This window comes from Carcharhinus amblyrhynchos, chromosome 7 (assembly GCF_965287045.1).
Source record: "Carcharhinus amblyrhynchos chromosome 7, sCarAmb.v2.hapA, whole genome shotgun sequence".
In the NCBI taxonomy this organism is placed as follows: domain Eukaryota; kingdom Metazoa; phylum Chordata; class Chondrichthyes; order Carcharhiniformes; family Carcharhinidae; genus Carcharhinus; species Carcharhinus amblyrhynchos.
The window spans coordinates 82879845-82903178 of NC_137330.1; the positions used below are offsets into that span (position 1 = coordinate 82879845).

General features: G+C 41.3%; 1 protein-coding gene across 1 annotated transcript; it reads right to left on the reverse strand.

Annotated features, from left to right (window-relative positions):
- Positions 1-1351: 1351 nt before the first annotated feature.
- On the reverse strand, positions 1352-23102 carry LOC145345090 (G-protein coupled receptor family C group 6 member A-like). The gene is made up of 7 exons (XM_080192687.1): positions 22981-23102; positions 22695-22881; positions 19481-19784; positions 15021-15887; positions 14131-14334; positions 8238-8358; positions 1352-5390 (listed from the first exon to the last, which is right to left on the reverse strand). Exons 2-7 carry the CDS (start codon positions 22874-22876, stop codon positions 4339-4341), a joined length of 2730 nt encoding a protein of 909 aa, XP_080048813.1. The 5' UTR covers positions 22877-22881; positions 22981-23102; the 3' UTR covers positions 1352-4338.
- Positions 23103-23334: the final 232 nt, after the last annotated feature.

Genomic DNA, 23334 nt, shown 5'->3' on the forward strand with positions numbered 1-23334 from the left:
CCCACAACTTGCCTGGGCTTGCAAAATCTCACTAACTGTCCTGGCTGGAGACGATACATATCTCTTTAACCTGTGTTTAACCCTCTCTCCACTCACGTTGCCCGTACCTTTAAGACTTGATTACGTGTAAAGACTCACATTCCAACCATTATCTTGTAAATTGAGTTTATATCTATATATGCCTGTTTGTGAACAGAACTTCCACTCACCTGATGAAGGGGCAATGCTCCGAAAGCTTGTAGCTTGTGGCTTGTGCTACAAATAAACCTGTTGGACTTGAACCTTGTGTTGTGAGACTTCTTGCTATGTACAGTACTCTTCATTATTGGTTCAACTTTGTTGCACCTTCAATTGAAAAAAGCTTGGATGTAGAGGAGTTTCATTGATGTGATTATAGTTGAGGGTGAAGCAATGAGCACAGAGCAGTAAGTGTATAAGCAGATGGTAAATATTGGTTAGCAGCAAGGAACTTGACATTTAAACGATTAAATTAGCTGAGAAATAAGTGAGCTTTAGCTGAAATCTTTATGGTAATTGCTGAGTTCTTTTTCTTACAATGTTGGTCACCAGTATTATTTGGGCATGATTATTGAACATGAATTAAGCCTATTAATTATAGTAAATGGGGTTGATGATATTACAGCATTAATTAAAATAAGCTCACCCATTATGGTCCAGTGGTTTCACCATTACATGAAAGCTTTTGTGACAAATTAGCTGAGAGTGTAACATTTTCACTTCTCTCGAATACTGCTAAAAATCCTGGACAACAAGAGGAAAATTGGGGCTATTATATGCTAGATTTAAATCCTAACTTAATTGTATTAAGCAATGCAGGACAATTAACTTTAAAATATTCATATTTCCTGTCTGCTCATTTTAAGATTGCTTAATTGTAACACATTTAATTTCAGGAACTAAAGAATTTCAGTGCTCTGCTCAAATAATCCAATTAAAGTTCAAATAACTTAGATAATTTAAGTAACAATCATCCATGATTTCTTGTAAAATTCTCCTGATCAATTGTCATTATCTCAGTGGAAAAGTAGTGGAGGCTCAGAGAAACGGTGTGAACAACTAAAAATGGTCAAATCTGCTGCTTATCCAGATTCCTGCTAATTTAAGGTGAGGGATCAGATGAACCCCTGTGTGTATATTCACCCAATAAGAATATCAGAACCTATATGACAAATGTTTTCCAGAGCTCTGTTTTTTTGGTGGCATGAGCATATGATCTATTGTAAGATCAGAAGTCGCTGCCACCTGATAATAAAGTAGTGTAAGTGACCTTTGATGGATTTGGTTACTTGCACACAAAGGCTCGAGGAAGTTTTTTTTCCAACGTCTGAAGTTTTTATTAAGCTTTTTGAAACTAGTAATATACAAAAATACAATTATAATGTACTAAATATGGCAAAGTTTAACATTAACAAGATTCAGAGGCAAAAGCAAATTACTGCAGATGCTGGAATCTTAAAAACAGAAAATGCTGGAAAATCTTAGAAGTCTGACAGCATCAGTGCAGAGAGAATAGAACCAATGTTTTGAGCCTGGATGACCTTTCGGAATGTTAAAGCTCTATTCTGTGTCCACAGATGCTGTCAGACCCGGTGAGATTTTCCAGCATTATCTGCTCTTATTTGAGATTCAGAGGCAATCAGACTTGAGGGATAACACTTGAGTAATCTAGTGTCCCTCTGAAAGTTCTCAAATAGATAATTTACGCCTTGATTATAATCATCCATTTATTCTTCCTTTTTGAACCCGTGAATCAATTATTATTTTCTGTCACATTCCACAAAAAGGGGAAAGCAGACGACCAGCTGTTTTTCATGTTATATTCTCAGTCAGTATTTCTGAGATATATTGAGGACTTGCTATTAGAACACGATGGAAATAACCTTAGCTGAAAGTTGAAGGTCGGTGCAAGGATTGTAAGCTGTATTTTGTTTTACACGTGGAGTGGAAGTCCTTCCACAAAGGACAGAAGGAAAGGCCACAGGAAGAGCATGCACTTAATGTAGCTTATCGCCTTGAGGTGACCACTTCAGATTGCCAATAGTGAATTTTTTGGTGCATATTTTGTCTGAATTCAGCTGACTCTAGAAACAATATATCAAAGAAATTTTGTGCCATAGCAAAAGGAAAAAAAACCCTTAAAAATCCTATTAGCATAATATACACTTCAATACAACTACTTAATATCTCTCAACATGAGAATATAGTTTATATTCAGTATTCCAGATGAAATTCATCATACAATGAAGCCAAAGTAAAAGTCCACGCTTTGAGTCACAGTAATTTAATGAGATTTAAGTGACATTGCAACCAAGTGAAATCCATATAATTGGAGTGAGTTAAGGGAGCTCTCGTATAATTAGTGTGCAGTTAAGGGAGCTCTTGCAGCCACAATGTGATGCAATGGGATCACAGACTCTCACTGCTGTTGCTTGATATCTCGGATTCATTGCCAGTTGGTGAAAGCTAGAACTTAATGAATTATTAAGATCTGACCCATTTTGGTGAAATCTTAGAATCTCTCTATTTCTTAATGAGACCTTGTTGTTACTTTGCATTTGATGAAATCTCTCATTCATAGCACTAGTATATGGAAGTTCAGACTTGCATTACTAGAACATTAGAAAATCTTATTGAGGACATTATCATGGATATTAACAAGGGTGGCACTACATTGACAAAAGTAGATTCTGCAGCTGTTCGGTTTACATATGTTGTCAATTGATCTTGCTAAATTCTTTCAGAGACTCATAGAATCCCTACAGTGCAGAAGAGGCCATTTGGCCCATTAAGACTGCACTGACTCTCTGACAGTGTATCTTACCAAGGCCCCTTCTCCCACCCTTTCTCATTAACCCCAAACTAATCCATCTAACCTACACATTTTGGGGCACTGAGGAGCAATATAGTATGGCCAGTCCACCTAACTGGCACGTCTTTGGACTGTGGCAGGAAACCCATTCAGAAACAGGGAGAATGTGCGAACTCCACACAGACAGTCACCCAAGGCTGGAATTGAACCTAGTCCCTGGTGCTGTGAGGCAGCAGTGCTAACCACTGTGCCACCATGCCCCCATTTAAAGTTATAATTTTTGGGAACAGCGTTGTGCATGTTTGTATCCAGTTATTCACAAAACACTCACCTAAACAGAGAACCTAAATCTCAAACCAGCTAAGAGCCAAGTCATGGAAATTGGGTTCCTCCTAGATAGATCCTGAACTGCATCAACCATTTCTAATCAGAATAGAGAATGGGAATAGAGAGATACAAATGGTTGGTCTAATTAGGAACACATGATCAGTGCAGGCCTGGAGGGCCGAAGGGCCTGTTCCTGTGCTGTATTGTTCTTTGTTCAGAAGCTGGAGTGTAAATGTCCTGAGATGTTTCCTTTGCATCAGCCAACTGAAAACAATCTCTTAAAATACACAGGTCACTTTTATTTTAAACAGAGTCCTTGCAGATTCTGATTTGAGTTTTTCCATATAAGGTATTTATATTTTTCAATAGATGGGGGCATCAGGTGTGATAAACCAATAATTTCCTATTCATAGCAATATCTAACTTTAATCCAATTTGGACCTTCTAAGATATGGGCCTGAGTTTTACCAGAATGTCAGGACCATATTGTTTCTCCCTAGCTTATGCTAGCTCATAGTCTTGGCAGCCTCACTGATAGAGATAGCTGTGGCTGAGGTTGAAAGAAAGAGAGCGTACCCTCATACTGAGACATCCTTGCAGGCAAATTGAGACTATTTATTGTGCCAGAGCCAGGCAGGCCTTGTTGGTTGGAGGGGTAACATCTCAAGCAATGGTGTTGGGTGGGTTTCTCTGAGCCATTGCCCAGCCCCTGCTCCCATCCCCTTCCCAGGAGGCCACATCGATATTCCTGGGAGGTCTCCCAATGTGTCAAAGAGGTCCTCAAATACAAGTGAGGATGTTAACCCACTAATGGCAGATTAACTAATTTTATCAATTGGTTGGCTGGCATCTAAGCCACTGCCATTCCTGTTCTTGTAATATGCTATGGCACCAGGAAGATGTCAGGCTTCCTTCCAGTGTGTTCTGTTGCCATTTTGAGTCCTACCACTGTTCAGCCCGTCTCTGGAAGTCTGGTTAAATTCCTGTCTCTGGTCATGGGTGAATTAGATCGCTTCTCCCTCACCAAAATGTTAGCTTGTTCACACTATGAATCTTGGCTCCAAATAATTATTTTTGATTGGGTTTAGAAAGAAATAAAAATATTCATATTCAGTCTGCCTACTATTCTTGGTCCATATGTATTTTAAACCAAAATCTCAAAAAAATTAGCGTTCTCATCCCTACCAGCTTTTACGCCGATTTCTCACAAAGGATTGAGTGAAAGTTGGACTGTGTCCACACTTTGATATATTGACAGATGAAGGTGCTGGTGCAGACCACAGGGATTCACTAAAGGTAGAACCTTGTGAAAAACCCACCAGATCATGGTGGTTGTTATGCTCCCTCATATAGCGTTCGATTCCCTCACGTGTGCATGCGTCTTTCTTGAAACAAATCATGTAGCATTTTGGAAAGAAATGGCAACATAAGATGCCATAGTTTGATGCTAAAATTGCAACCACTTCAACAGCTGGAAGATATTGGTCATCAGTGTTGACATACACAGGGACAAAAGAAATCCATACAATTAAATAAATGAGCATGCTGAATGTGATAAACCTGGCCTCGTTGTAGATATCTGGCAGCTTCCTGCCCATAAATGCGAGCAGAAAACAAAACATTGCAAGTACAGCTATATATCCTAACATGACACCGAATGCCACGTTGGAGCCTTCTTCACATTTTAGTAAAATTATTTTAGGTCTAGCATAACTTTTTACAGAACGAGGTCCATTAAAAGTCAACCACAGTGTACAAATGATTACTTGAATTATATTACAGATTACCAGAATTGCCACAGGTCTATACAAACTCATCATTGTTTCGCGATCAACGGGATCAAACTTAAATGCCAAAATGATCTTAAAAGATTTGATCAAGATCCAAGAAACACAAATAGTAAAGCTTATGCCAAAGAGTGGCTGTCTAATGTAGCAGCCATAGCTTGTTGGTTCACCAATAAAGAATCCAATACTGACAAAGCTAAGGATCAATGAGAGGAGTATTACATAACAGAATGGACCTCCAATAGACTTCACTACTGGTGTGCTCAATTTATTCCTGAACGTTATAGCAATGGCAATTACTAAAATAACACCAAAACAAGCAAAAACTGTAAGGACAATCGCAAACCCATCATTCCATCTAAAATATTCTATGGTTCTGTCATTGCACTTTGAACTTCCAGCATCAGACCATTGGTCATCTGAACATTTTAAGCAGTTGTTCATATCTGTGATGGAACAAAAATCATTGTTTACACTCAGGAACATCAAATTAATGCAGAAAAGCTGGCAGAATTATTTTTTTTTTGCAGAAAATAGTCAGAAACTGCTCCAATGTTTTGTGATTAGGAGCAAAGAAAATTACAGCACAGGAATAGACCCTTCAGCCCTCCAAGCCTGTACTGACCATGCTGCCTAACTGAACTAAAGCCCCCTACCCTTCTGGGGACTGTATCCCTCTATTCCCATGCTATTCGTGTCCCTTAAAAGTCACTATCGTATCTGCTTCCACTATCTCCCCGGCAGCGAGTTCCAGGCACCCATCACCTTCTGTGTAGAAAAAAAACTTGCCTTGTACATTCCCTTTAGTCATTGCCCCTCGCACCTTAAACCTATGCCTCCTAGTAATTGACTCTTCCATCCTGGGAAAAAGCTTCTGACTATCCATTTAATTTATGAAGTATACATTATACAAATCAATGGTATTGCATCTACAAGGCTGCTAAACAAATGTAGATGAAGGAGATCATTCAGATCACTATAACCCATCTAGACAATGGTTTGCAATATGTCTGGTTACTTTCACTAACAGGTTTAGTAGATTATTTCATATATTGGTTACTCTTTATGTAAAGAAGGCCTAAACTGCTTTTTGACTGAATTTAGTCAATGCTCCATTATTCTTCCATTTTACCTGCCTGGAGATAGAGTTTGCAATAAAAAATCCAATACAGACAATTGCCTAGAAGTAGTTGTTTTGTCAGTATGACTTAATATACTTCTACATAAGTGATGCGAACATCTAAAACTTTATTAAATTGAATTTGGAACCATGAGACACTATCTACAGTCTACTAATAAAGCAAAAAGGTGGAATTTGGAAGAATGTTTTCATGTGAAAGGTTCTGTATGAAATGTATGAATATGAATGGCAATTGAAGCTATGTACATGACAGCATTTAAGAAAAAAATGGATAAAATTATGAAAAGGCAATGTCTTACAACTAGGAAAATTGGATTAGAGCACTGTGTTCGGAAGTGAGGTTCTTGGGTTTTTCCTTAAAGCTCAGGCCCAGATGTTTTGCCACAATGGAGAGGGTCTCCTGTTTACGTAGGGATTAGGTGAAAACATTTCTATTATTGAATGGTTTTCTTTAAACTGGTGGTTTTTAAGTAATGAAATCATTCAGTTCATTTGTGATTGCCTGTTTGTTTCAAGCAGTATCTCTCTAACAAAGAACAAAGAAAATTTCAGCACAGGAACAGGCCCTTTGGCCCTCCAAGCCTACACCAACCATGCTGCCTGACTGAACTAAAACTCCTACCCTCCCAGGGACTTTATCCCCACATTCCCATCCTAGTCACGTATTTGTCAAGATGCCCCTTAAATGTCACAATCGTATCTGCTTCTGCTACTTTCCCCAGCAGTGCACCCATCACCCTCTGTGTAAAAAAAAACTTGCCTCATACATCTCCTTTAAAACTTGCCCCTCGCACCTTAAACCTATGCCCCCTAGTAATTGACTCTTCCACCCTGAGAAAAAGCTTCTGACTAATCACTCTGTCCATATCCCTCATAATCTTGTAGATTTTTATCAGGTCACCCCTCAACCTCCGTTGTCCCATGAAGATAAGTTTCTTCAACCTCTCCTCATAGCTATTGCCCTCCATATCACGCAACATCCAGGTAAATCTTTTTGTACCCTCTCCAAAGCCTCCACATCCTTCTGGTAATGCAGTGACCAGAGTTGAACACTATATTCCAAGTGCAGCCTAATTAAGGTTCTATAAAGTTATAACATGACTTGCCAATTTTTAAATTCAATGCCCTGGCCGATGAAGGCAAGCGTGCCGTATGCCTTCTTGACTACCTTCTCCTCTTGCGTTGCCGCTTTCAGTGACCTGTGTACCTGTACACCCAGATCCTCTGCTATCAATACTCCTAAGGGCTCTGCCATTTACTGTTAAAGGAGCTGCTCCTTTTTGTCTGTCAGTTTATTTGATTTAGTTTATCTCCTAGGCTTCAAAATAGGAATAGATATTTTATTTCAACAGTGGTTCCTGAGATTTGCTCATTGTGGATGCCAGGTGAGTTAGAATAGAGTCATGGAATGACAGAATCCTCATAGTGCAGAAGCAGGCTATTCGGTCTATCCTGCCTGCATCAACAACAATCCCACTCAGGCCTTTTTCCCATAACCCCACATATTTATTCTGCTAATCCCCCTAATACCAAGGGGCAATTTAGCATGGCCAATCCACCCAACCCGCACATCTTTTGGACTGTGGGAGGAAACGAACACCCGGAGGAAACCTACACAGACATGGGGAGAACATGCAAACTCCACACCGACAGTCACCCAGAATTGAACCCAGGTCCCTGGTGCTGTGAGGCAGCAGTGCTAACCACTGTGCTACCCCAGAAAAGATAAGGGGAGAGGATGATGTCTGGGAAGTACGGATTTGCGTGTATTGGCACTAAGCTGGCATAGGGTCCATAAAGGGCCATAGGGATGTGAAGGGTATGAAGGACCTAGGGGATGGGTGGATGGATTGGGGGGGGCATGTGGTAGCATGCGTTGGCATGGATGGGGCACAGACGTGAATGCGTGTGAGAGGAAATCAGGACTGTTTTTTGTTTTACTTTGTTTTTAATACAGTTAGTAAAAAGCCTTCCTTCTGCCCAGCCTGCCTCGCCACCTGGCAATCTTAGCACTCATTCCAAGGGTAGCAGACTCAGTTTATAATTCAGCCTTACACCCCAGAATGAAAATCAGAATTGTGAGCTGGCGCTTTTAAAAGTCACCGTTGTAGAACTGGATCAGCTATCTCACATGACAATGACAAGTACTTACCCCAACCCATAGAATAGTATCCCTCTGCACAAGACACACACTCATAGCAACAGGTATGTGAGGAATTTGAGTTCTTTCTTTCTCCAGGTTGGCAGGACCGTGAGCAATTAGAAAATACAGCCTATGGAAACAGAATTAATCCAAACGATCATCAATTTAATGTGGTAGTAGTTAATTTTAAAAGTTATTTATCTCTCAACAGTCACCAAGGGCACTGTTTTGGCAGATGCACTACACCGAAATAGCTACTCCATTCTATAGTATGTTAGGGCCAATTTGTCCAATTCATTTTCTTTACTAATAAGTTTTATCAACTCTTCATTCACCTTGTGAAGAGAGAGATTACATTTCCATTGCATTGGTTCATAGTAACAAAAAGAAACACAAACTTTGTCCTTTTTTGATGTTTTTCCACGTCCTTGGGCACACCATCTACCCAAGGTAAGGTATTTAATTCTGCAACACATATTCAGGTAATTGGAAACCATTGGACTCAAAATGAGGAGGTTTAATGTCTAATCCCAGTCTTTCATGGTGTTAGCATTTGGGATTTCTTCAATGAATTTGATAAATTAAGACTGAGACAAAAAACCAAGCAACTGCTTCCTGCATTACTTGTACCTCAACTGTCAGCATTAGCTCAGTAACACTCTTGCCTCAGAGGCTGAAGAAGGTGTTTCAGGCTACAATCATAGAATCTGGGCTGACATTTCACTATGGTAATATTGTACGGTGGATTGTTGGAAGCGATGCCCTTTGGATAAATTAATAAAACAATATATTTTCTAAAAGATAGGGGAGTCTAAAACTAAAGGGCGTAGGTTTAAGATGAGAGAGGTGAGATACAAAAGTGTCCAGAGGGGCAATTTTTTCACAGAGGTTGGTGAGTGTCTGGAACAAGCTGCCAGAGAAAAGCATTTAGACCGTTACATGGGTAAGATGAGAGATATGGGCAATTGGGATTAGCTTAAGAAACATAAGAACATAAGAAATAGGAGCAGGAGTAGGCCATCTGGCCCTTCGAGCCTGCCCCGCCATTCAATAAGATCATGGCTGATCTGTCGTGTCTCAGTTCCACATTCCCGCCCTCTCCCCATAACCCTTAACCCCCTCTCTTATCAAAAACCCATCAACCCGCTTCTTAAAAATATTTAGTGAGGTAGCCTCCACCACTTCAACGGGCAGAGAATTCCAGAGATTCACCACCCTTTGAGTGAAGAAGTTCTTCCTCAACTCCGTTCTAAACCGCCCCCCCTTTATCTTGAGGCTGTGCCCCCTAGTCCTACTATCCTTTCTGAGCGGGAAGAGTCTCTCCACCTCTATCCTATCCATCCCATTCATCATCTTATACGTCTCAATGAGATCTCCCCTCATTCTTTTAAACTCTAACGAGTACAAGCCTAGTTTATTCAGCCTCTCCTTATAGCTCAACCCCCTCAACTCCGGCATCAGCCTAGTAAACCTTCTCTGCACTCCCTCCAAGGCCAAAATATCCTTGCGTAAGTGCGGCGCCCAAAACTGCACACAGTACTCCAACTGCGGCCTCACCAGTGCCCTATACAGCTGCAGCAAGACCTCCCTACTTTTATATTCAATCCCCCTCGCTATGAAGGCCAGCATCCCATTTGCCTTCCTGACCACCTGCTGCACCTGCAAGCTGGGTTTTTGCGACTCATGCACAAGGACCCTGAGGTCCCTCTGCACCGTCGCCTGCTGCAGTTTTTCTCCACGTAAGTAATAATCCTTCCTACCATTATTCCTACCAAAGTGGACCACCTCACACTTGCCAACATTAAATTCCATTTGCCATTTCCTGGCCCATTCGCCCAGCCTATCTAGATCCTTCTGCAGACTCTCCACACCCTCCGCACAATTTGCCTTTCCACCAATCTTGGTGTCATCAGCAAATTTCGACACCATACACTCGGTTCCCTCCTCCAGATCATCTATATAAATGGTAAAAAGCTGAGGCCCCAGCACCGACCCCTGAGGCACTCCACTAGTCACCATCCGCCAATCCGAATAGCACCCGTTGACCCCCACTCTCTGCCTCCTATTTGACAACCAGTCCTCTATCCACGCTAACACCCTACCCCCAACTCCATGCCCCCTGACCTTCTGCAATAACCTCTTGTGAGGTACCTTGTCAAACGCCTTCTGAAAATCAAGAAAGACCACATCCACCGGCTCTCCTCTATCCACCGCCCTCGACACATCCTCATAGAACTCCAGTAAATTTGTCAGACACGACTTCCCCTTAACGAAACCGTGCTACGTCTGCTCTATCAAGCAATTCCCCTCAAGATGCCTCGCTATTTCCTCCTTAATGACAGATTCTAACATTTTACCTACCACAGACGTTAAACTAACCGGCCTATAATTCCCCGCCTTTTGCCTGACACCCTTCTTAAGCAACGGCGTAACATTAGCCGCTTTCCAATCTTCCGGCACTTCCCCGGAATAGGGGCTTTAAAAAAAGGATGGCATGGATAAGTTAGGTTGAAGGGCCTGTTTCTATGCTGTAAGCCTCTATGACTCTATAACTGGGATCAACCTTTTGGCTCAGGTGGATCAAGCTAAAGGAAGGACAGGACTGGCAGCTTAATGTTTCAGGGTACAGATGCTATAGGAAAGGTAAAACAGGAGGTAAGAGAGGAGGGAGAGTTGCACTTTTGATTCGGGAAAGCAACACAGCCGTACTGAGAGGGGATACATTCAAGGGTTCAGCCTGTGAGTCTATATGGGTAGAACTGAGAAATAAAAAGGGGGAAATCACTTTGATAGGATTGTACTATAAGCCCCCAAATAGTCAATGAACAATTGAGGAGCAACTATGTAATGAGATTACAGATAGCTCCAAAACAAATGGGGTGGTAATGCTTGGAAATTTTAATTTTCCCAACATTGATTGGGACAGCCATTGTGTTAGAGGGTTGGATGGAGAGAAATTTGTTGTGTATTCAGGAGGAATTTCTCATTCAGTATGTGGATGGCCCGACTAGAGAGCAGGCAAAACTTGACCTCCTCTTGGGAAATAAGGAAGAGCAGGTGACAGAAGTGTTAGTGAGGGATCACTTTGGGACCAGTGACCATAATTCTATTAGTTTTAAGATAGCTATGGAGAATGATAAGTCTGGCCCAAACGTTGAAGTTCTAAATTGGGGCAAGGCCAATTTTGATGGTCTCAGGCAGGAACTTTCAAAAGTTAACTGGGGGACTCTGTGGGAGGGCAAATGGATGTCTGGTAAGTAGCATGCTTTCAAAAGTGTGTTAATCAGTGTTCACGGTAAACACATTCCTCTTAGAATGAAGGGCAAGGCTGACAGTAGTCGGGAACCCTGGATGACTTGGAATATTGAGGCCTTGGTCAAGAAGAAGAAAAAGACACATGACATGTCTAGGCAGCTGGGATCAAGTGAATCTCTTGAAGAGTATAAGGGGTGTAGTAGAGTTAAGAGACAAATTAGGAGGGCAAAAAGGGGACACAAAATTGTTTTGGCAAATGAGAATCCAAACAGCTACAAATACATAAAGGACAAAAGAGTAACAAGGGAGAGGGTATGGTCTCTTAAGGATCAACAAGGGCATCTATGTGCAGATCTACAAGAGATGGGTGAGATCTTAAATGAATATTTCTCATTTGTATTTACTGTTGAGAAAAGCATGAATGTGAGGGAATTTGGGAAATAAATAGTCATGTCTTGAAGACTGAACGTATTAAAAAGGAGGTGCTGGAAGTCTTAAAGCACACCAAGGTAGATCAATCCCTGGGACCTGATGAAGTATATCCCAGGGCATTGTGGGAGGCTAGGGAGGAAATTGTAGATCCCCTAGCCGAGATATTTGAATCCTCAATAGTCACGAGTGAGGTGAAGATTGGAGAGTGGCAAATGTTTAAAAAGGGCTGCAGGAAAAAAGCCTGGGAACTACAGGGCAGTAAGCCTCACATTTGTGGTGTAAATTGTTGGAAGGTATTTTGAGAGACAGGATCTACAGGCGTTTAGAGATGCAAAGACAGATTAGGGACAGTTAGCATAGCTTTGTGAGTGGAAAATCATGTCTCACAAATTTGATTTTTGTTTTGAAGGGGTAACCAAGAAGGTAATGAGGGCAGTGTGTTTGATGTTGACTACATGAACTTTAGCAAGTTCTGACAAGGTACCGCGTGGTAGGTTGTTGCATAAAGCTAAATCACAAGGGATCCAGGATGAGGTATTTGAATTGATACGAAATTGGCTTATTGACAGAAGCCAGAGGGTGGTTGTGGAGAGTTGTTTTTCAAACTGGAGGCCTGTGACCAGTGATGTGCCTCAGGGATCAGTGCTGGGCGCACTGTTATTTGTCATTTATATTAATGATTTGGATGAGAATATAGGGGGCATGGTTAGTAAGTTTACAGATGACACCAAGATTGGTGGCACAGTGGACAGTGAAGAAAGTTTATTCCAATTGCAACACAATTTTGCAATTGGGCCAGTGGGCTGACGAATGGCAGATGGAGTTTAATTTAGACAAATGCAAGGTGATGCAGTTTGGTAGATTGAACCAGGGCAAGACTTACTCAGTTAATGGTAGGATGTTGGGGAGAGTTACAGAACAAAGATCTAGGGGTACATGTTCATAGCTCCTTGAAAGTGGAGTCACAGATGGACAGAGTGATGAAGGCGGCATTCGGCATGTTTGGTTTCATCGGTCAGAACATTGAATACAGGAGTTGGGACATTTTATTGAAGTTGTACAGGATATTGGTAAGGCTACACTTGGAATACGGTGTGCAATTCTGGTCATCCTATTATAGAAATGATATTATTAAACTAGAAAGAGTGCAGAAAAGATTTGCTAGGATGCTACCATAACTTGATGGATTGAGCTATAAGGAGAGGCTGAATAAGGTGCTTAGGAGGCTGAAGGGTGACCTTACAGAGGTCTATAAAATAATGAGGGGCATAGACAAGGTAGGTAGTCAATACCTTTTCCCAAAGGTAAGGGTATCTAAAACTAGAGAGCAAACGTTTAAGGTGAGAGGGGAGAGGTACAAAAGTGTCATAGAACATAGAACATAGAACACTACAGCACAAACAGGCCCTTCGGCCCACAAGTTGCGCCGATCACATCATCACCTACCAACCTACAGACCTATCTATAACCCTCAATCTCATTAAACCCCATATACTCATCCAGAAGTCTTTTAAAAGACCCCAGCGAGTTCGCCTCCACCACCACTGACGGCAGCCGATTCCATTCACTCACCACCCTCTGAGTGAAAAACTTACCCAACTTGTCCAATTTTTTCACACAGTGGTGAGTGTCTGGAACAAGCTGCCAGAGGTGGTGGTAGAGGAGGGTACAATTTTATCTTTTAAAAAGCATTTAGATAGTTACATGGGTACGATGGATATAGAGAGTAATGGGCCAACTGCAGGCAATTGGGATTAGCTTAGGAGTTTAAAAAAAAGGGGCGGTATGGGCCAAAGGGCCTGTTTCCATACTGTAAACCTCTATGACTCTATGATCCAAAAAATCTAATGGCATTATTTTAAGGAGAGCAATAAGTTCTCCTGGTGTACTGGCCAACATTCGTCCCACAATCAACTTCATCAAGTGCAGATTATCAAGTCATTTATCTCGCTTTGTAGGATTCAAGAAAAGCTTCTTCCTTGCTAACATCAGACTTTTGAATGGACCTCCCTCATATTAAGGTTGATTTTTCTCCATATCCTAGCTATGACTGTAACACAATATTCTGCGCCCTGTCTTTTTCTTTGCTCTATGTATGGCATACTTTGTGCAGTGCGTAAGAAACAATCATTTTCACTGTACCCCAATACATGTGACAATAAATCAAATCAATTCAAAGATTAACTATGTGCAGCAATAAAAGATAAATCCAAACCTCTGTTATATTTCTGATGGCATTGTCATAAATGTAGATTTGTTTATCCAGGAGGTTATACTCTCCAATTATTTTAAACAATATGGTTCCTTTGTCCATCTTCCACTGAATTAAATCATATCCATTTATAGAATCACCAGATTTGTCAAAATAGAACACTCTCCTTGCTTCAGTGAAATTCACCATTTTTAAGGCTTCAAGTAGCTGCAAAGAAAAGGCTCATAGTTAGTATACAATTTTATTTGATAAGATTGAAAATCCACAGATTAGTTGTAGCTGTAGTTTTGGCTAACTGGATATCTGGCGAATCCCCAATTCATTTACTAAATCAATTAATTACCTCTATTCATGGAGTTTCTACTTCCCAGTATGATATGCAAATGGAATTCCTCTAGGGACCACCATAAGGCCCAGATTGTGGAGAAAGGTAAGCTATTTTTACACAAAGCCAACAGGTACAGAAATAGTAAGTTAACCATTTTTCCACTTTGTGAAGACTAACAGCTTATTGTTGTCCACGTAGGAACGCAATTGGTCAGTTGACTTTGAAATATAGCAAGAAGGAAAAAAGCATCTTTTAAATATTTAAGTGAGAATTAGCAGTGTTTTACTTTTGCAAGCTAGTACTATGCACTGAACCAATGCTTTTGAATTGCTGACGCAGACCTGTAATTATTTGTTATAAACTGTGAGTCTGGGAGTTATGATAGCACAAAATCAAAAGGTGCTTTTATTCGCAGGCTGCTCATATAATGCATGCAAAAGTGAACCCGGTATCTGAATGTGCACCAGCTCAATCGCTGCATGACTATATAACAGCAAGAGTATTTTAATTATTTTATTGCTAAATAAGAATTTCCTGCAAATAAATAATAAAATGAAATATCTACCTGCCACGGTGCAAAATTGAGTGATTTTTGACATGCTCCTTCTTTACATTTGAGGAGATTCCTCAGAGCGTGAGCTATTGACTGAATTGCTAAATATGTTGCATAAGTGCCAGCTGGCTCAATATTTTGAACTAAATAATCATCATCAAAATCTGCACTGGAGTCTTTTGTTTTGCTACAAGCAAGAGGTGAAACCAGTTTCAAAGAATCTGGAAGTGGGTGGTCCTTTAAACTTCCATTGAATGTCTTTGTGTAATTGAGATACTCTTTTGAACAAGTAGAACGAAGTTTCTTGTATTTTTCAATGAACTTGTTAAAAGCCCCAGGTTCTGACCTTAGGTTCCTTAAGTGTTCTGCAAAGCCTGGAATGTTTCCATTTTTGAAAGAAAAGCCAAATATGTTTCCAACTTTCTCAATATTCTGCATCGTTGCAATAGCTTTGGATATGGACCAGCCATCACTGGCAAGCCACGTCCTCGTAATGTTACGCTTAATAATTTCCTCCAACAGTTTAATGACAATTGCTGGTTTAGCGAAGAGAACAATAACATTCACATTTGGAATGGTTTCAATTTTTGAAACCATGGCCTGTATTGCTTCGACGTTTGAGTCATCTGCCGCAAATGTTGAAATCAATTCTTGAAAACCAAAACAAATGTCAAGGTCCTGTGCATTTGAAATGAAATCACTCATTGCAGATTTGCCATAGTCGTCATCTGTCGCAATAATCCCAATCCAGTTCCAACGAGAGTTTCTGACAAATCGAGCCAAGGCCTTTGTCTGATGGATGTCACTCGGAACAGTGCGTAAAAATGATGCAAATCTCACCTTGTCACTAAGGATTGCAGCAGATGAAGCAGGACTGATCTGTAAAGCAGTCAGAATATATGGAAATTATTCAATTACACATACAGGGCATGGATTTTTCTCTTGTGATCACACCTGAGTTTGATTTAACATAAGAACATAAGAAATAGGAGCAGGAGTAGGCCATCTAGCCCTTCGAGCCTGCCCCGCCATTCAATAAGATCATGGCTGATCTGAAGTGGATCAGTTCCACTTTCCCACTTTCTCCCCATAACCCTTAATTCCCTTGTCTACCAAAAACCTATCTACCCGTGACTTAAATATATTCAGCGAGGTAGCCTCCACCACTTCAACGGGCAGAGAATTCCAGAGATTCACCACTCTTTGAGTGAAGAAGTTCCTCTTCAACTCCGATCTAAACTGCCACCCCCCTTATCTTGAGGCTGTGCCCTTGAGGCCTGCAATCCTTTCTAAATGGGAAGAATCTCTCTACCTCTACCCTATCCATCCCCTTCATTATCTTATATGTCTCTATAAGATTCCCCCCTCATCCATCCAAACTCTAAAACTAGTTTTTGGTTTGATTATTGTTACATGTATTAGTATACAGTGTAAAGTATAGTTTCTTGCACCATTCAGAGAGAAGAAGATGGTGCAGAATATAGTGTTACAGTCATAGCAAGGGTGTAGTGAAGCATCAAATTAATGCGAGGTAAGCCCATTCAAAAGTCTGACAGCAGCAAGGAAGAAGCTATTCTCGAGTTGGTACGTGACCTCAGACTTTTGTTTCTTTTTCCTGACAGAAGAAGGTGGAAGAGACAATGTCCAGGGTGTGTGGGGTCTTTAATTATTGGCTGCTTTGCTGAGGCAGCAGGAAGTGTAGCATTCACTTTTTGTAGTTTCTTGCGATCTTGGGCAGTTTGAATGAAAGTGGCTACTCTATTACTTTCCTGTTGCAACACTTGGAATTTTCTTTGGCTACATGCAGGCTCCTGATTTATCTCAGGAATTGCATTAGAAACCCAAAAGGAATTGCTGATCAACCATATGAAGAAATCTGGGTGGAGTATAGCAGAGTCATAGTGAAAATTGCAAATCCTACTCTGTTTTTGGACTGGGAAAGGCTAATCAACCCAGTCTTTTCTTTCATCTCCAGCCTTTTCTTTCTGAACTCCCATTTTTGTTTTGAACTTCTCACAAACATATTAAATAAAATTAATGCAAACTTTTACAATTTTGTACCTCCTGTGACAATCAGAGATTGCTTAGAATCAGGTACTGGTTTAAACAGAATGGTGACTGGGTGACATTTTTTTGGAAATCAGGTCAATTTCCCAAAAGACATTGTAGAAAAGGTCCTGCAATTAGGCTCGTCTTTGTACTGCACCATCTCAACATAGGCAGAAGCAGTCTGGGCTGACTGTCTGAGTGCCAATAGCAAGGACACTGGAGGAGTGGTAGATATGGTTGAATAAATGCTGTCACCATGAGAGAACTGCATGGAACCACTGCTGCTCCCTTTGGGTGGCACTTTAGGATTCTTTGTGATCTGTTGGAGAACAGATTAATGGACTGCTGCTGGGACCCACAGCAAGCCCTCGTGGACACTGGTATTCACCACTGTGATGGCAACGGTCTGATTTTGCATAGTGGCAAGCTGCCCTTTTATTACTTCAGTCTAAGCACCCAGAGCCACGTTCGCACTTCAGCTGGAAAATGTTTGTGCTTCAATGGGAGATGAGGCATTGGCTATTAGGCACATTATCCTGTGTGTCCGCAAGTGTTCTCAAGGCGTTGGCCACCATATTTACATCACAATGAATGGGCTCCAAACTCTGTGTGATGACCTGTCTTGGTTGTTAGACTTCTACATGCTTCTCACAGTGACCACAAGTTTTCTAGAAGGTCCACCAATCCACCTGTATGCATACGAATCAGCATTTTTCTGTATGTTACCCCACTGAAGTCCTCACCTGAGTCTCTGCAACAGGATTTATGTGTGATATTGCCCTCTAGTAAGCTGATACTTGCATAACCAATTCCCCAATCCTGACTGCAGAGCATATGCTAATGCCCCTCAGGATCTTAAAATGTTTTGATCAAGTCACCTCTTACTCTCCTAAACTCTAGTGGTTACAAGCCCAACCTCTCCAATATTTCCCCATTGAACAACTGACTCATTCCTAGTATTAATCTAATAAATCTTCTTTCAGATTTTGCAAGTGTTTGATGGAATAGATTTGGGAGCAAAACTAGAACTAGGGCCATAAATTTAGGATAGTCACTTTTAAACAAAATGGATTGGATTTTAAGCCAGTCCCCCACACTGGGTGTGTTTGACATGGTACGACAGGGATGGGCATTAGTCTTTGTCGACTAGTTGAAAATGGTAGGAAGAAATGGAGAACACCGCATTCCAAGCTGCCCGATGAAGGAGAAGGCATCAGTGCAACTCCTGCCCCCCACCCAGGTGCCACCCCTTCCTTTCTCACACTTGCCCGCTGTAACCTAGCTCCCATCCGGGACTCTCAGCTCCCTTCCTGACTTCAAAACGTGGGACTTCCTGTGGCAGCCATGGTTCTCCTTCCTGTTCCTTTGTGCCCAATCCTGAGCTGTGATACTGCTGGCCAATCAGCTTGGTTGGCAGCTCATGAGGTCAGGAGTTCCTCCCACTCATAGGTGGACGTCCTATTTGCAACCATTTTGGTTCTCTCCCTGATTAGAATTTCTAGAGTGCAAAGAGGCCATTCGGCCCATCAAGTCTGCACCGACTTTGACAGAATATCTTACCCAGGCCCTCTTTCCTGTCCTATCCTTGTAACCCCACACATTTACCTGGCTAATCCATCTAACTTACACATCTTGGGACCCTAATGTTACGGCTGCAGAGTAATTCTTTTGGCATGTTGGCTGCTGGCACCTTTCCTTCTGTTGATGGGAGAGCAAGTGCTCGCCCCTCCCCACTCCCAACCACACCTTCCCACTCATAAAATAAACTCCAGTAGGTTAATTCAAGAGAAAATTTGTTACCCAATTGGTGTTAAGAATGTGGAACATGTTACTGCGAGGAATAGCTAGGACAAACAGCTTAAATATATTTAAGGGAACCCACATAAGCACATGAAGGCTGTGTTAGAATCGAAGCCCTACAGTGCAGAAGGAGGCTGTTCAATGCATTGAGTCCACACCGACTCTCTGACTGAGTATCTTACCCAGACCTACATCCCACCCACTTCCTATAATCGTATGCATTTACCCTGCTAATTCCCTCAGCTGCACGTCTTGGAATATTAAGGATCAATTTAGCGTGGCCAATCTACTTAACCCGCACATCTTTGGACTGTGGGAGGAAACTAGATATCCCGCAGGAAATCCACACAGACACGAGGAGAATGTGCAAGCTACAAACAGAAAGCTATCCAAGGCTGGAATTGAACCCAATTCCCTGGCGCTGTGAGGCAGCAGTGCTAATCACTATGCTGCCCCTATGTTAATGGGGTTAGATGAAGAAAAGTTGGAGAAGACTTCTGTTGAGCATGGACACTACAGTGGATCTCTTGGGCTGACTGGCCTTTTTTGATACTGGTAATACCTGTAATGAGGAATTCAAATATCTTCAACAGATATAAAGCAAAATATAAGGTTTGACATACCTGAGGCATAAGTACCACATTAAATAATCTTGCAGTGGGAATCGACAATTCAGAATAGATTTCACCTACAACAGCTTTTACTTTCGGTTGGTAATCTGTGTAATTGCAGTGAACTTTCAGACAATCTTCAGAGGTATTCGCTTTAGAAAGTAACTTCATTGCAGCTGTCACAGCCTTGGCGCCATCTGTGCAGGTATCATATATTTCATATCCAAGTTTAATACCCGGCAGTAGGGGGGAGGTGTTTATTCTTTCAATGGTGTGTATCATAGCCTGGAGCCAGATAAATCTCTGAACATCAAACCTTTAAAATAAAAATCAAATATTGTTCCAAGCATTAAAAGGGTGAATAGTGTGATGTTACCATGTTGTGGCCAGGGTTTAACATGATACTTCAGTGTGTCAAAAAGTTTTAACATTTGAGATAAATTGCTAATCAGTGACAATGTCCGTCTAGATTCAAAGCATCTTTTTTTTTGAAGTCGTGCATTCTTCTAAGTTATCACACAGGCTGCAGTGATACCATGTGTATTCTTTCTTCACAAATGATGTGATTGTCACCAAAAGCATTGTAAGGTGTGTGTGTGCACGTGCGTGTGCCCTGCAGGGAACATCTGGGGCTTTAAGACTTTTAACGGTAGGATTCTGCTTGCACTGAAGTACCTTCACAGGACTTATACAATCTCAAAAGGAGAAAAAGGACTAGCTGTCTCCTAACAGGAAGCTGGTCCTGTTGGAATTATTTCAATTGATGTGGATTTCAGGGTGTCAATCCATTCCTTTTGGTGAGGTTTAAAATTTAAAAAACTGCTCCCAACTTTTTAATAAACTGGCTATCAGTTTAACACAGAAGTGTCCAATATCCAATAAGGCTTTGGCAATAATGATGGAGAATGTGACCGATGATGACATTTGGGCAGATGCTTCTGGTGGTGGCATGCACTTCTGTGAGTTGAAAGTGACTGTCCTTGACATTGTCAGCATTTGACTGAAAGTAGCATCAAGGAACTTGGGCAAAACTGGAGTCAAGGAGAATCGGGGTGAAAGCCATCTGCTTGTTGGAGTCATACCTGGCACAAACGAAGATGGTTGGAGGTCAATCATCTCAGTTCCAGGATATCACTGCAGGCGTTCCTTGGGATAGCGTCATAGGCCCAACCATCTTCAGCTACATCACCCATGACGCGCTCTATCTTGAGGCCATAAATGGGGATGTTCACTGTGCAATGTTCAGCACCATCTGTGACTCTTCAGGTGCCGAAGCAGTCCATCTCGAAATGCAAAAAGACCTGGACAATATCTAGGCTTGGGCTGACAAGTGGTCAGTAATGTTTGTGCCACACAAGTGCCAGGCAGTGACACCCCCAAGAAGAGAGAATCTAATCATCGTCCCTTGACATTCAATCACAATACCATCACTGAATCCCTCAATATTAATATCCTAGGGATTACCTTTGACCAGAAACTAAACTGAACTAGCTATATAACTACTGTGGCTTTAACAACAGGTCAAAGGCTAGGAATTCTGTGGTGAGGAATTCACCTAGTAACTACCCAAAGCCTGTTCACCATCTATAAGGCACAAGATGAAATACTTTCCTCTTGCCTGGATGAGTGCAACTCCAATGAGACAGAAGATGCTCGACACCATCAGGACAAAGTAGCTTGCTCGATTGGCACCTTTCCCACAATCATTCTCTCCCTCCACCACTGACAAACAATAGCTGCAGTGTGTACTATCTAAAGATGAACTTCAGGAGCTCACCAAGATCCCTTAGACAGCATCTTCCAAACCCACAGCCACTACCATCTAGATGGAGAAGGCAGCAGATACATGGGGACATCACCACATGGGAGTTCCCTTCCAAATCACTCACCATCATGACTAGGGAATATATTGACTTTCTTTCACTGTTGCTAATTCAAAACCCTGGAACTCCCTCCCTAACTTCATTATAGGTGTATCTACACCACATGGACTGCAGCAGTTCAAGAAGACATCTCACCACCACCTTCTCAAAAACAACTAAGGTTGGGAAACAAATGTTGATGTAACTACCGATGCCCACATGTGAGTTTAAAAAAAACTGATCTTTCAATAATTAATTGTAATCAGAAAAAGCGTGAGCAGACAGAACTGGGCAAAGTGACCGCTTTGCAAAGCTCTGATCCATATTCCTTATCCAGTGGAGCTTTGCCTTGTAAGACAGTTGCCTAAATCATTGTACGTTGATTAAAGAGTTTGGTGATTGTCACAAGACAGCCTATGGGATTTCGGTAGAAGTGTGTCTGTTTTGGGGAAAGTGATAGTCAAATTACATTCAGCCCATCAAGTTTGCACCAACAACAATCCCACCCAGGCCCTATTCCGTAACCCCACGTATTTACCTTGCTAGTCCCCTGACAGTAAGGAGCAATTTACCATGGCCAATCAACCTAACCTGCGCAACATTGGACTGTGGAAGGAAACGGACCATCCAGAGGGAATCCATGTAAATGGGGAGAATAGCCAAACTTTACACAGACATTGATCCAAGGTTGGAATTGAACCCTGGTTCCTGGAGCTGTGGGCTGCAGTGCTAACCACTGTGCCACCGGGCTGCCCACAGCAATCTTACACACCTTTTCAAAAAGTAAGCAGCTTTTGCATTAGGGTGAAAGTAAATGCGTTAGTGGGACAAAGAATCCACCAATTGACTGGTGTTTGAGAGGACCCTAACCTGCTCTTATTTTCCACTCATAGTGAGTTCCATATCTGCTACAGATTTAACTTTGGAGCAGGAACAGGAGGATGCAATTTCTCAATCCTCCAGTCTATTCACCAGTTCTTACAAATACAAGTTGATAAGCACAACATTAATTGAAAGAGGGCAAAAATAATACAACCAGCAAACTTTCAAATATGCAATCTAATGCACTCATTCAAAAATCATGCTTATATTGGTTGTGAAAATATAAATATAAACATTTTTAATAAAAACTGATTTAACAATAGAATGTTTCCTTTTGAAATCTAGTAATTAAGTGAAACTGTGTCATTTCCAATTTTCTTTTGCCAGATTGGATTTCTTGTATGACATGGAAAGATACTATCACTTGAAATCTAAAACGCCAAAGCACACTTGTTTGAAGCAGTCACATTGAAAGTGTGGTTAACTTTTCATTCCATGTTTATTGCAGTAATGTTATTGAATAGAAGAATAAATAAACTTACTGTTTGCATGTTAGTGGGTCTGGTTTAGCACGAATTTCTAAATTTTCCACTTGGCGATGGACTGGGAAGATTCCACCAATGTTGATGTCTCCTTGGCTTCGGGCTCCTACGATGTCACAAGCACTCACAGACCAACATAGAAAAACACAGCACCAAACATAAGCTGGTGTCACACTGTGCATGATTCCTAGGAATATTCAGTTATTTAATGTTGCAGACAACTCGGTAAGAACTTAAATGTAACAACGTAAAACCTTAAGAAAAATAAGAATTTTCAGTACCATACCTTGTGTTTAGATGTATTTATTGAGATGGCCGAGAGTAAATGAAAGCAGCCTCCACTTTTGATCTTGGACACGGGCAACACTCTCGCTTTATCTGCTGTGTGTGCACTGAGACTATGAAAGAATTTTCTTTGCTCTTAAAGGTATGAAACGCTTCTTCTGACAGATTAATGCCAGGAATTTCCCTCCTATTCTCACTAGCACATCATGATTATTCAACTTTCACTCTTAATGTATTCATACTTCCTGCTTTTGCTTTCAGGCTGTTTAACTGTTAACAGGTATGGACGGGATCAGGAGACTTGAATAATAAAAGAAATGCTTATTTGAAGGTATTGTTGTTGATCTTGCATCTG